The sequence below is a fragment of the Barbus barbus genome (assembly GCF_936440315.1).
Source record: "Barbus barbus genome assembly, chromosome: 34".
NCBI classification, from domain to species: domain Eukaryota; kingdom Metazoa; phylum Chordata; class Actinopteri; order Cypriniformes; family Cyprinidae; genus Barbus; species Barbus barbus.
In genome coordinates, this window is record NC_136762.1 from 3214244 (window position 1) to 3228391 (window position 14148).

The following is a 14148-nucleotide window of genomic DNA, read 5'->3' on the forward strand; positions in this document are numbered from 1 at the left end:
GGGCCCATCAGGTGCAAAACGCCTTCGCTCAACTGGCGAGAGCTGAGGAGAACATTGCCAAACTCGCGCTGGCTCACGAATCGGCACAAGCTGAGTGGAAGAGCAGTAAAACGTTTCGTTGAACGAGGCCATCACTCGATGGGTAATTTTGTAGACTAGTGAAGAGCCATTCGTTCTATGAATGCTTTACTGTTCATCTCCTCCTCCTGTTATTCTCATGCAGGAGAGTCTAAGTGAGCAGGCCCAGATACTTCAGGGAAAGAGCTCCGTTCTGGAGGATAAACTCCAGAAAGATCAATCTCAAGAGAAGGTTCTGGGAACCAGCATTGAGGTGAGTGGTGATGACTAGGAGTGATGCTTAAATAAAATGAAGGAATCCATTTGTCACGAATCTGGTCCATGCTCTCCCGGTCAACCACCACTAGAGGTCACCCGTTCAACACATTGACTTCACTCACAACACACTGGACTCCATTTCCCACAATCCATTGCACTGACGACACGCACACCTGTTCACTATCTCGTCCACACCTGATCACAATTTCACAATCACCATCACTCATTATTTAAGTCTGGGACTTGCTCTTGCTCACTGCCGAGTATTGTTAGCCCGTCTACTCTACAAAGCGTTTCCCTGTTTTCTAGTCAGTTTTCCTGTGTTTTGATTCCTGCCCGAGTTCTTGGATTATTCTCTCTGCCTTGCCCTGTCTGGATTTTGTACGCCGATCGTCGACCCACGCTTGCTCCACGGATTGCTCTGTCTTGCCTCTGCCATACCTGTTTGCTGTCTCCCGACCCTGCCTGTATGACCATGTTTTATAATAAAGCTTTGCACATGGATCTGCACGTCTCACGTCTCGTCAGCCCCGTGACACATTATCAATGAAATAATGCAATATAAAATTGGAAATCTGTTTTTAAATGGACAAATTGATAGACATATTTAAAACTTTTAATTCATGTTTTAAAACTGAATTAAAATAAAGTAATTTGTGTACCTTTTTTATTGTAAAACATGAGTTTTATTTAAAATTTTATCCTATTATTTCATGTTTTAAATTGTTAAAGGTTTATTAATTTGTTTTTATTTTAACTATATTTTATAACATGAATTAAATGAAAAGATTTAATTTTAAAGTCATTCGTTTAATAATTTAAAATGGACTATTTTTATTTTAACATTAAACCATTTGAATTGTCTTTTTTTTCAGTTTCAAAAAGATACACTGAAATTGAAAAATGCATTTAAACAGCTTGTTTAATTTGTTTTAAAATGTTTTTTTAAATTAACGTTTTGTAACATGATTTATATATTTTGAAATGTCTATTGAATCTCTCGTCATTGTTGACTATAAATTACTAGTATGCAAAAATAATAATAAAATAAAACTTTTATTGTTAACCTTGTCTCTTTTCTGGCTTTGACCAAAATCGAGAGCGTTCAATTTCAAATTCTGGATTTGTCCGAGCAGATTTCCCTAAAAGATGAAGAAATCACAAATTTGAGGAACAAGTATGACTCTGTAGACCATGAGCTGAAGCTTGTGAAGGAACAAAATATTGAATTAAAAGAAGTGATCAAATCAAATTGCCAAGTGCATGAGGACACTGTTAAGAAACTTCAGCAAGAGCTTGACTCTGCTTCTTCAATTGCTTCAGAAAAACAAGCAGAAATGCTGGCTCGGTCAGCAGAGGTAATGTCTCTTAAAGAGCTGTTACAGTGAAAATAAAGTGCGGAAACAACAAGAACTGTCTGTTTTAGAGGCACAACACAGTGTGTTGAAGGAATACATGACTTCTATTCAGAACCAGTTGGCCGAGGTGAAGGAATCTGAGCTTAAACGGGAGCTTTGCCATCAAACAATGCTAAGAGAAAAAGCTCAGGAGCTTGAGAGGGCTGTGAGGGAACATCATACTCAGAGAGAGATGCTGAAATAAGTTCTCTTCAAGCTGAAATGAAGAATCAACAGCTGAGATCCGAGAGGCTTCGAGCTCAGCTGGAGCTGAAGGTGGAAAAGCAAAACGGCTCCATTCTCGCTCTTAAAAACATAGCTCGACGATGGGAGCAGCAGAATAAAGACCTCCTGGAGAAGCTGAAGATCATGTTCACACAATTACAGCATTACAGTGGTAAAAACAAGGAGGCACAGGAGATGAAGAAATCTCTTGTGAACTCCCTGCAGGCCAGCAGGAGAGAAGTCGAAGATCTTCAGATGGAACGAGATCAGGGGAAGGCCAAAGTCAAAAGCTTGGAGGCTCGGGTTGGTTTACACCGAATCCTACTGTCTTTTTGAGGTTTCAACCTAGTTTCATGTGCAGCTGTGTTTTAGTTGGACTTCACTGAAAGGCATCAGCGAGGCCTGAAGTGTCGTAAGGAAGCAGATCTCCACTCTCACTGAGAAAATGTCCTCGCAACAAGTCTCAAAATAAGGTATAAACAGCATGACCCCCACCCCTGGTGTTGATAACCAATGGCTGTAATCATGAACCAAACTTCACTTGAGCTGGGAGTTTATTTGAGTATTATTAGACTAACGCATAGTGCACAATTTCTTGGTTAAAATAGTATTGTGTGTGTGTTTAGGGAGAGCAGTTGAACTAACTCAGCTGATCATCTTTCCTGACTGTATGTATCTGCTGTTATGTGGCAATACACTTTATAATTATTTCATGAATTTTCTGAAACTTTTTCTGAATTTTCTCCACAGGTGATTTCTTTCTCGTACAGGATCATTTGTGGACAAAACCTGGATTTATTTTTATCTATAATCTTCGTGTTAGTTTATTTTCTGTTCCCTTTGTAAATTGATTGAATGTGTGTTTTGGAATAATGTTTTGAACAGAAAAGATTTTTTGTAATGTAGGGGTGTTTTTGAATGTTTCATATTTACCGTTGACCATCAAAAAACAAAACAACAAAAACGGGGGGAAAAAAGAACTGGATGTTTCAATACGTTTTACATGGTATTTTCTTCATTCTTTACTTCAAAAATTTTCTAAAAAGGGTAACATTTTATGTATTTGAGGTCTGAGATGTGGGAACGGTGAAAAGAGAGAGAGGGCAAACATTTTTGCATTTTAGGTCAGCATTGCAGTCTAATCAGCCAATATTGTCTTAAATAGCACTTCTTTTTTTTAATGTATAACATGGCATTTTGACCAAATATTCAATCTTGATTTTTGTAAAATGTTGCAAGAAGAATTTATTTTTTTGTGAAAAATTACAGTTTTGGACAAGGTAATGAGAAGAAGAAGAAGAAAAAAAAATAAAATAAAATAAATATATATATATATATATACAGTATATATATATATACATACAATATATATAAAATTCTACTAGTAAAAAAAAGTAACTGCAAATGTGCATGTAAAGCAAACTCTGTGTGGAGCATGCCCCAAATCCACGCAATGTTCTCACCTTTCTTCCCCCTCACCTGTTTGTATCTCTGTTCCTTCCTTCCTTGATATATTTTTATTTACTTTATGTATTTAATTTTAGATTTTAATTTTTTTTTGTATTTATTTGTGACCCTGAATCACAAAACCAGTAGTCATTTTTCAAAATTGAGATTTATGCATCATCTGAAAGCTGAATAAATAATCTTTCCATTGATGTATGGTTTGTTAGGATAGGATGATATTTGTCTGAGATACAACTATTTGAAAATCTGGAATCTGAGGGTGCAAAAAAATCTAAATACTGAGAAAATAGCCTTTAAATTTGTCCAAATTCTTAGCCATGCATATTGCTAATCAAAAATGAAGTTTTTATATATTTATGGTAGGAAATTTACAAAATATCTTCATGGAACATGATCCTAATGGTTTTTGGCATGAAAGAAAAATCGATAATTTTGTCCCATACAATGTATTTTTGGCTATTGCTACAAATATAACCGTGCAACATAAGACTGGTTTTGTGCTCCATTTATTTATACCTTTAGCGTGCATTTTCATGCATACTTGTACATTGCAAACAATTTTATTTCCACAATAAGGTTGTTCACTCTATCATGCTGAAAAATCGCATTTATCAGAATCAGACTTAGCTTTATTGCCAGGTATGTTTGCACATACAGTAGCTCCACAGTGTGACAGGACACAGATAATAAAAAAAAATAATATACAAATATACAAAATAGATAATTCAGTAAACCAGAAATTATAACATTTTCTATTTATTTGCCAATCCTCGGATTAAAAAAACAACAACAAAAAAAAAACGTATTGCAGGAATAAGATGCTTTGCTATTTTGCCTCGTCTTTTCCCATTTGTTGCAGAAACCGAAAGTAAACATGACGTCACCGGAAGGAGACGCGTCACGCGGAAGTGCAGTCAGGCGGAGGCTTCAATGGAAGACGGTTTAGGCTTTTTTTGAAAGGACAAATTCATCCAACTTTTTTATCGCTAGAGCACTTCCTAAATGTTTTGGGTAAGTCTTTGTCGCTTTAATTCGCGCTTAAGTTACTGATACAGCTCAAGTATTTTCCAGGCCACGAATTTCCGATAAAAGCTAATCGATATTTTTTCTGTTTCTTAGGTAGCAGCAGGTGTAATTGGTTGATAAGGAGTTTATAACCATCATCATGAGTAATACCGGGGCCGATAGTGATTCTGAAGTGGGTCGGTAAGTGTTTTGACGGTTGGTTCTGGTTTAATCGGCCTGTTTTCCTCAGTTCGGTCAAACCGGTGTCGTGTAAAACTGTTCCAGTGGGAGGAGTTAACATGAATATTCATGAGTTCTCCTGTTGTGGGCGTGTCCTCCAAACAACGCGCAAATGAATGGAGCTGAAAATATTAATGCATGCTCCTCAAATCACTACGTGTTTAATGGATTATTTCGAAAAGATAATGAAGTATCAATGTTCAGCATTAAAGCATAAACTGCAACAGTGTCAAAACAATACATAGTTTGTGTAATAATATGATTAATATTTTGATTGATTACAGGAATACAGCAAAACAAACCATAAGTGAATAACTCATGCTAACCTAGGCTAATATAGTTTTTGTTTTTGACACGTTTAGCGTTTATACATTTAATTTGTGGGGCTTTAATTAATTTATTTGAATAGATTAGTCCTCAGTCATTGTGTGCAGTGTATAGCTACAACCATGCCTGAAACAAACCTTTACAAAAGTATCTGCAGCCTAATAAAATGTATATAAACTAGTCTGGTTTGAGTTTCCTGTGTCATTCATAAACCCTTGTTTATTTTGTATATAGCCAGTGTTTCTGTTACCTACATAAGCTACATGAGAAATTTTTCTTGTAGTTAAAATGCTAATATTGTAATCATTATAATTTGTAATTGTAATTGATTATATAATACAGTGCATAAACCTTAACGCATTATTCTGATGGCACAGTCTTCTTGGACATCAAGACACCTGTAGGTCAGCAGCTACTCCAGAATATTATTTTTAAATTTGGATAAGAACTTATACATATGTCATCATCAATAGTGTCATAATGTGGCCTTGATTTGCTTTTGTGATGTTTCCACATATATTCATCTTCATGTAAAGTCATTGTCTTGAGCTTAAGTCACAGGTAGCTGATCATTGTGTGAACTGAACATACACGGAGGCTGTTTCCATTGAGTTCCAAGGCCCTGTTTTAATAATTATCTCAGACACCGGACACTGACTTAATTTTGAAATGTTAACTTTAATCTCAAAAGATATAAATCTCAGGAGGAGACAGGAGAACAGATTGCATTTGGGTTTCATTGTTGTAAAATGTGATAAACACTTTTGAATAAGATTTTCAAATGTTAACATGATTCCTATGTATATCTGCACTATCATGTATGCTGCACTATCTGTACTTTCTTCTTGGAAGCTCCTGTCGCCAAGTTAAAATCCTTGTGTGTGTTAACATGGTAATAAAGCTCTTTGTGACTTCTGAGCACAACACTAGGATCATGCAATTGTGGATGTTTTCACACACCATTTTTAAACATATGACGTTAAAGAGATTGTTTTTCAGTGCAACATATGGTCAAAGAACAGACACGATGTATAATTATATATGATATTTATTATTATAATATTAGTAGTAGTTCTTTCTCAGTGTCTCTAAGCTGTTAAGTAATGCTCTATATTTGACTAAATACAATTAAGGAAAACATGACATGCTTTTGTAGGTCCATTTTAAAGGGACAAATCATTCAAAAAAAAAAAAATACTCATGTTTCAGTGTTGTATGACTAATTTTTCTGTAGAAGATACTTTGAAAAATGTGTCAGTGCTGTTTTGTTCACACTGTTTGAGTAAATGATGACAGAGTTTTCATTTCTGGGTGGACGTATACCTTTATATTATAATCTATTATAGGCTACCTGGAGATTGGTGATTCCCAAACAGGTGTATGTGGAAAGATTATTTATTTTTACTTAAAATAAAATTAATAATAGAAGAAAATATGTGACAGATAGAAGTAAATGTGCATTTACCTGTGTGACTTTAATGATAATTTACATTATATTATATGAGAAATTAATATTTGTAGTTTGGTGTTGATGATGATGGTGCTGTGGAGGCTGGGAAATACTGGCTATCAAAAATAAATAATAAAATGATGATGAAAGAAAGAAAGACACAGGATACTCCCACCAGACTAGCTTTTATACATTTTATTAGGCCACAGATACATTTGTAGAGGTTTGTTTCAGGCATTGTTGTTGCAGTACTAGTCACCAATGACAACTAGGTAGTCTAATCTATTAAAAAAATAAAAAATAAAGCCCCACAATTGAAATATATAAACGCTACACATAAAAAAGAAAACAACAGCAAAAACTATATTAGCCTAGGTTAGCATGAGTTATTCACTTATGGTTTGTTTTGCTGTATTCCTGTAATCAATCAAAATATTTATCATATTATTACACAAACTATGTATTGTTTTGACGCTGTTGCAGTTTATGCTTTAATGCTGAACATTGATACTTCATTATCTTTTCGAAATAATCCATTAAACACGTAGTGATTTGAGGAGCATGCACTAATCTGCACAGTTTTGTTTTATTTAACTGGTTTGCACTCTGTATCTATTCTGCCATGTGCCTTATGCCACTTTATTTATCTCCTTTTTTACTTTTCTACAATGTCCTCAGACTGATAAGCTCCTCTTGCACTATATATATATTCACTCTATACATATACACATATTACACATCACCAGGTTTAGTTTGAGACTCCAGCCAGAGCTAATCAAAGAAACTAAGAATGTCCTAAAATCATAATAATGAAAGACAAAACAACCAGTAGAAAGAATACAATAATTCAGGTTTGCATCTGAAAACACCATAAAACCAATGTAGAGATGTTCAAGGTCATCTCAGGACTAGTCGATTTACTACTAATATACTGTTTTTTGTTTCTGTGTTCCTGAAGAATATCATTCAACATCGTTCTCACGTTCTAGAATCATTTTGGTGCAGGTTTAGTTTGTATAATTACTTTTCAAACCAGTAAACGTACCTGTTCCTCTGTTTTTGGGAGCTGGAAATATGAGAAGATGCTCTTTCTCAGTTTATTATTGTGAGGAGACACATAATCTGACTGATCAAATATCAAGCCACTTTATCAAAAGACATTCTTTCTGTCAGCGAAATCATTTGTTTTTTCAGATTGAAATACAATATGCATTTAAAGGAGCAGAGTCTTTGCTGGTTTAGACATTTGATGACCTGCTCAGGTTGGTGCAAGCTTGCATGAACACTCGTGGTATGAATATAAAGATTTTGCTTAGATTTTTAAGCATATTATTATTATTCATCCAGTGGAGCATGTTGAGCTGTGCTCTTTGAATTTTGGCTTCAGTGTTACAGGTGTTGGTTAGCAATGCGAATACGTCTGTTTTTGAGTTTTGTGCAGGGACTGCTCGGACGAGTTTCCTTTTGTTGAAAGGTCTTCAAAGTTGACACATGCTTGTTTCCGATTTAATGTCGCTGTTAACGTTATTTTAAGGATCATGACGGACCGGCCGCCCAGCAGTTACGGATCCATGCATAGTGATGATCATGAAGATGAAGAAGATGATGAATTTGAAGAACCTCCGCTCAAACTTCCAGCAACAGGGTATGGTAATATACAACTACACACACAAAAAAGCATTGAAGTCGCACTCTATTAATAATAATGATAAATCTGTTTTATGGACCAGACTGGATATGACATGCTTGACAAATTGTCAAACATGACAAAACTACAAATTACTTGCATTAAGTGTGGACCTTTCCAATTTTTTAAACTTAGTACCTGAGAACTAATGTCGTCCCTTTTAATGCTTTTTTTTCTCTTCAAATTGATGGTTCTTTATTGTTTGATGTAAATAAATGATGTAAGAATTAATTTTAATGTCATTTCTTTTTGTTGTCTTTTATTCTTGCTGCATTTATTTAATCAAAAATATTATGGTAAATTTAAAAAATGTGAATTTAAAAACTTTCTATTTGAATATATTTTAAAATATAATTTATTCCTGTTATGCAGAGCTGATTTTTTTTTGCATCATCGCTCCAAACTTCAGTGTTGCATGAACCTTCAGAAATCATTCTTTTATATATATATATATATATATATATATATATATCAAAATATTAGAATGAGAGCTCAAAACGATCATAAAAATGCAATTAGCATTTGTTTTATTAATTATTATTCTATATTATATTAAAGATATATATATATATATATATATATATATATATATATATATAATAGAATAATTTTTAATAAAGCAAATGTTAATAGCATTTTTATGACAGTTAAAAACCTTCAAAAAAACATCACATTATTATTATTTTTTTTTAAGTTTTAATTGATTTCAGTGCACTTAATCAAATATTGTGGGCACAAAAGCAACTCACTTCATGGTTCATTTATGGATTTACATCACGCATGTGTATTTTCAGGGTCAGGCTTCACCGCTCAGATTCGCCAGAGACTGCGATTACTGAACATACGAACACAAACCAGTCCAGCGTATACATAGATGGACTGGTCCTGAGACCGCAGCCGTTCATGCACACAGCAGAATCTCATTCCCGGCACAGGTAACTACGTCCACAACACACACACATGCATCTTAATGTAATGAGGATATTTTTCACATTTCCTGTCATTCAGCATTAACAGAGAGCCGTCGAGCGTGGAGCCGTCTGAGCTTCAGAGTGACATAAGGACAGAAGCAGCGATGGATGAAGAGCTGAACGACAGAGACGCGGAGATAAATGAGAGAGACACGCAGGAGCAACAGAATGAAGGCGCTGCGATGGAGCAGGAGGAGCAGGTGGAGGATGATTTTGATGAAATTGTTGTAGGTTTCGAAGAGGCGAACGATCCTCCTCCTCCTCCTCCGGAAGGCGTCGGCCTACAGTTTCAACACACGCACTACTCCCTCACCCTGCGCCATGTGCTAAGGGTCAGTAGATGTTTTGTGTTCCTGTTGAGAGCTTTAGAGGAACCTTTGAGAAACTTGAAGCCTGACATGAAATAATAGTCAGAAAAATTGCATTTTTTCAAATCTTTAATGGCTCATGTAATATGATAGTGAGGATATGGAGCTTATAATTGAGGATGGAAAAAAGCTCAATTTTTTATTTTTTTTTTGTACATTTTTTTATTTTAGGCTGATGTTTATATGTACAAAATGTAAGATCTTATTGATTTACAAGCTACCAGAACAGTATAGCAGACTACTTATATTAATATCAGTTGTCACTCTATATTTCCCAATAATATGTATTATAAGATATTTAAATGTTTAGCTTTATGATTTAAGGATCTGTTTAGTTTCAAAACACACGATGCAATGCAATACAATGATGATTGAGAGATGAACAAACAAATGTTCCTCAAAAGCCTAAAGACCATATTTGATACGCATAATTCAACAAGATTTTACAAAGTTATGTATGGATAATCAAGTAAACCGATTCAGTAAGTGTTCATCTTGAAATATGAATAACAATATTAAAGTTATTAACGTTTATTTCATAAAAATCATGATTTCTCAGCAAAAAGACAAGCTGAAAGTGGACATTTGTACTGTTAAACTAAGACTTTTACTAGCTAATAAAAAGTCTAAACAATCAGATGATAGAAGGTATGTAGTAGATTGTGTTGTTTCTAAATAAACCTGTATTTGATACAGGATCCTTCATGTTTCTTTGTCTTTCTCTCATGCAGCAAATGGTGGGGTGTCTTTCCCAGCTCCATCCGGGAGAGATCGCCTATTTTAAGCGCTCTCTGAGTAATCACTGCAGATTCAGGAAGAACTACTCAAGGATTGCGGATCTTAATGACCCGCTGGATCTGGCCGATAAAATGATCGAGGTCTGTGAGCTGGGAGAAGCTCTGCATCTCACCGTACGAGCCATCCAAAATGTTGGAAAGGACAATCTGGCCGACTACCTAAAGAAGACCTGCAGAAGAGGTACAGCAGCTTCACACGTCACAAAAAAGCCATCTTTGGGAGGTGTATTTTGACACGCATTAAATAATTCGATTATTAATGATTAATAATGGGATAAATGATAAATGTGTGTTTTATAATAATTTTTTGTTTGTTTTACTTTTTAACTGTTTTTTTTAGAAGATATGTAGAAGATTTTCTCATATTTAAAATGTTTGAATCGTTATAAAAGCTTAGTTTCAGCAAAAATTAAATGGTTTCTAGTCTCTTTTGCTCATCTAGGCTGGAATAAAATATAATTTCTAGATGATGCAAAGCCTTCAGTCTTCAGTGTCACATGATCCTTCAGAAATCATTATAATATACTGATTTGCTCCTCAGGAAACATTTTTAATTATTGTCAATATAGAAAACAGTTGTGCTGCTTCATATTTTTGTGAAGATGTTATTTTGTGAATTTTCTTTGAATAGAAAGTTCAAAACGAGCATTTATTTAAAATGGAAATCTCTCTCAAAAGTGAAGGTAAAAGACATTTTCAATTAAATGCATCATTGCTAAATAAAAGTTAATTTCTTTGAACTTTAAACTTTTAAACGGTGTAAACGGTCCTTTGTAACTCACAATAATGACTAAACGCATCACATATGGAAAGAATAACATCCAACATTATGCGTTCCAAAAGTTAGCAAATATAGCAAAGTTCAGTTTAGTATAGAATGTGGTGTAAAATAAACCTGGTAATGTGTAAAAGAACTTCCTTTGTCTTTATATTCAGTCCCTGATTTTCTTTTGTTTTGTTTCTTTCCAGCCGTGTTACAGCATGACCTGAAAATAGCCCACGAACGCCGCTATTACTCTCTCTACGAAGGCCGATGCCGTCCAGGTCAGCAGCGCTACATTAGCGACGTCTACGTCGAGCCCGTAACAGTCATCAGAGGCAGCAGGGAGCCCATCAACCTCGAGAATGAGGTCCAACGCATACCGTATACGGTCCAGGAGACCCAAATCAGGGCCGCCGACATCTTTCGGCCCCTTCCTCACGAACAGAAACCCATCCGCACGGTCATGATGACGGGAATTCCCGCCTGCGGTCTAACGGTGGCCGTGAATAAGGTCATCATTGATTGGATAGAGAAAAAAAACAATCAGGATTTTCAATTTGTCTTCCCTTTGCCAGCAAAAGAGTTGCACCTTGGGAAAGATGGAAGTCAGAGCTTCCTAGAAATGCTCGGTAACTTTTTCGCAGAAGCCGATAACATTAAATTCATCGAGAAGCCCGATTGCTTGAGTCTCTTCATCATTGATGCTCTAGAACTTTGCAAACACAACCTGGACTTTAAAAACAACGAAGTTATCTCAAGCGCCAGGGTAAAAGCACCGTTAGACGCCCTTCTCACCAGCCTAATAAAAGGCACATTGCTTCCTAACGCTCGAGTTTGGATCACCAGCCATGTCACTGCCGCCCACCGAATTCCTCCACAGCTAATCGACAGGTATGTAGAGTTAAGAGGATTCACAGATGAAAAAAAGGAAGAGTATTTTACAAAGAGAACCCCTGATCCTGAGCTCGGTAGGAAGGTTTATAACCACATGAAACGCTCCAAAGCCCTTGAGATCATCTGCCACCTTCCTCTCTTCAGCTGGATGGTGGCGTTCATCTTCGAACGAGGGTTTCGAGATCCCGAGTACGGCAAACACCCTCCTGGCATCACGGCGTTTTATTCGCAGTTCATCGTCGTGCAGATGAACCGCTCGTTCGAGAAGTACCGCGGCTGCAGCGTTGAGGCACAAAAGTGGAGGGATGAAGATAAGATGTTTATTGAGATGATGGGGAAAATGTCATATAAGATGATACAAGAAGGTCGGGACTGGTTTACGGTGGAAGATTTGACCTCTGTCAACCTGACCTATGAAGATTTGTCCAAACGCGATGAATTAACCACTGAGGTCAAACGAAGGAACGAAGACATTCATACTTGGATCTTTAAGTTTGTTCACATTACCGTTCAAGAGTACATGGCCGCCATGTACGCATATGTGGCTTTTAGGAAACATGGGAAAAACGTGATCGAACCAAGCAAAATGTCTTGGTTCCAGGGTTCAAACAAGGATCGGCCTGTATTCGATCTGTACTGTCCCGCCATCGACCGCGCGCTGGTGTCTCCGAATGGTCATCTGGACATGTTCCTGCGGTTCCTGGTCGGATTGGTGACTCCAGGAACTGAGTATAACCTGCATGGATACCTGCTCAATCACTACCACCCCAAAGCCCAAGGCACGGAGGAAGTGGTCAAATACATCAACAAGAAAATGAGAGATAACATCCATGCTGACAGGAGAAGAAATCTGGAGTTGTGTCTGGTGGAGCTGGAGGAAGGCAAAGAGGGAAGATGAGAAGAAACAAAGCGGGACTGTGAAACACTAAACTAAACGCAGTGTCCCAGGAACGACTCTGTTAAAGGGATGGTTCACCCCGTCATTATTTACACTACTGGTCAAAAGTTTGGAATAATTTGGATTTTTAATGTTTTGAAAGAAGTCTCTTCCAAGGCTGCATTTATTTGATCAAAAACACAGTAATATTGTGAAATGTTATTTCTATTTAAAAAAGCAACATATGTTAAAATGTGATTTATCTGTGTGATGCACAGCTGTATTTTCAGCATCATTACTCCAGTCTTCAGTGTCACATGATCTTCAGAAATCATGCTGATTTACTGCTATTTTGATGAATAGAACATTTAAAAAAAACATTTATTTGATACAATCTTTTGTAACATTATAAATGTCTTTGCTGCCAGTTTTGATAAGTTTAATCTATCATTATATAGCATTAGAATAAATTCAGCTGCGCATCACAGTAATAAATTACATTTTAAAATATATTCAAATCGAAAACACTTTAAATTGTAATAAAATTTCATTTGTTTTTACTGCATTTTTGATTAAATAAATAGATGAGACTTTTTCAGAAACATAAAAAAAAATCTGAATGATACCAAAGTTTTGATCGGTAGTGTACGTCATTAACATCTTTGGTCACTGCAGCTTTTATGGATTGGGATTTTTAGATAAATCCACTGATTTGAGTAGTGTGTAAATGATCAATTCAAGTGAGTAAACTCTTATTTATTGGGTGAGCTGTTCCTTGAACTCTTTTTGGTGCTGTGAGCTGAGGACATCAGTTTGCTTGTTTGAGTCGATGTGTTTGCTTCAGGCATTCTTCAGCTAAAGAGAATAGCCAATTATAGCACTAATACATGTTAAAGTTCACACAATGTTTCAAAGGGACTGAAGACATGGATGTGCACTTTTCTCAACAACAATCACTGCTTTCCAGAATCACCAGAAAAAAATCTTGCAAACATTAAGCAAGTAACATGAATAACTAGACTATTATCCTGAGCAGCATGTTATGTTTTTATTAAATTTTTCTTTGATTTATATCAGGTTTTAGGAAATCACAAAAGATTGATTTTTTTGTTTGTTTTGTTTTTTTACTTGTCATATGCTTCAGATTTACAGTTCAGAAAGAAATCATGTATTTACACTGACAGTTGAGGGCTTTGAGGTCAAATAGTATTTAATTAGCTGTACTTTTGTTGTTGTTTTTTTTAAAGAGGAGTGTGTCTTTGACCAACGTTTCTAATAAAAGTGTCTCTTGTAGTGGTGGAGTCAGTGATGTTTCTTTCCATATAGAATTTATCAAAATAAATA

General features: G+C 35.7%; 1 protein-coding gene across 1 annotated transcript; it reads left to right on the forward strand.

Annotated features, from left to right (window-relative positions):
• Positions 1–4299: 4299 nt before the first annotated feature.
• Positions 4300–14097, forward strand: LOC306854543 (protein NLRC3-like). The gene is made up of 7 exons (XM_079392669.1): positions 4300–4436; positions 4545–4631; positions 7982–8092; positions 8929–9069; positions 9143–9437; positions 10205–10451; positions 11240–14097. Exons 2-7 carry the CDS (start codon positions 4591–4593, stop codon positions 12823–12825), a joined length of 2421 nt encoding a protein of 806 aa, XP_079248795.1. The 5' UTR covers positions 4300–4436; positions 4545–4590; the 3' UTR covers positions 12826–14097.
• Positions 14098–14148: the final 51 nt, after the last annotated feature.

Excerpts from the sequence above, each read along its gene's own strand:
- LOC306854543 (XM_079392669.1), top strand. The coding sequence starts at position 4,591 with ATGAGTAATACCGGGGCCGATAGTGATTCTGAAGTGGGTCG. Across the intron at positions 4,632-7,981 it reads AGTGATTCTGAAGTGGGTCG|GATCATGACGGACCGGCCGC; the intron begins GTAAGTGTTTTG and ends CGTTATTTTAAG. Across the intron at positions 8,093-8,928 it reads CTCAAACTTCCAGCAACAGG|GGTCAGGCTTCACCGCTCAG; the intron begins GTATGGTAATAT and ends GTGTATTTTCAG.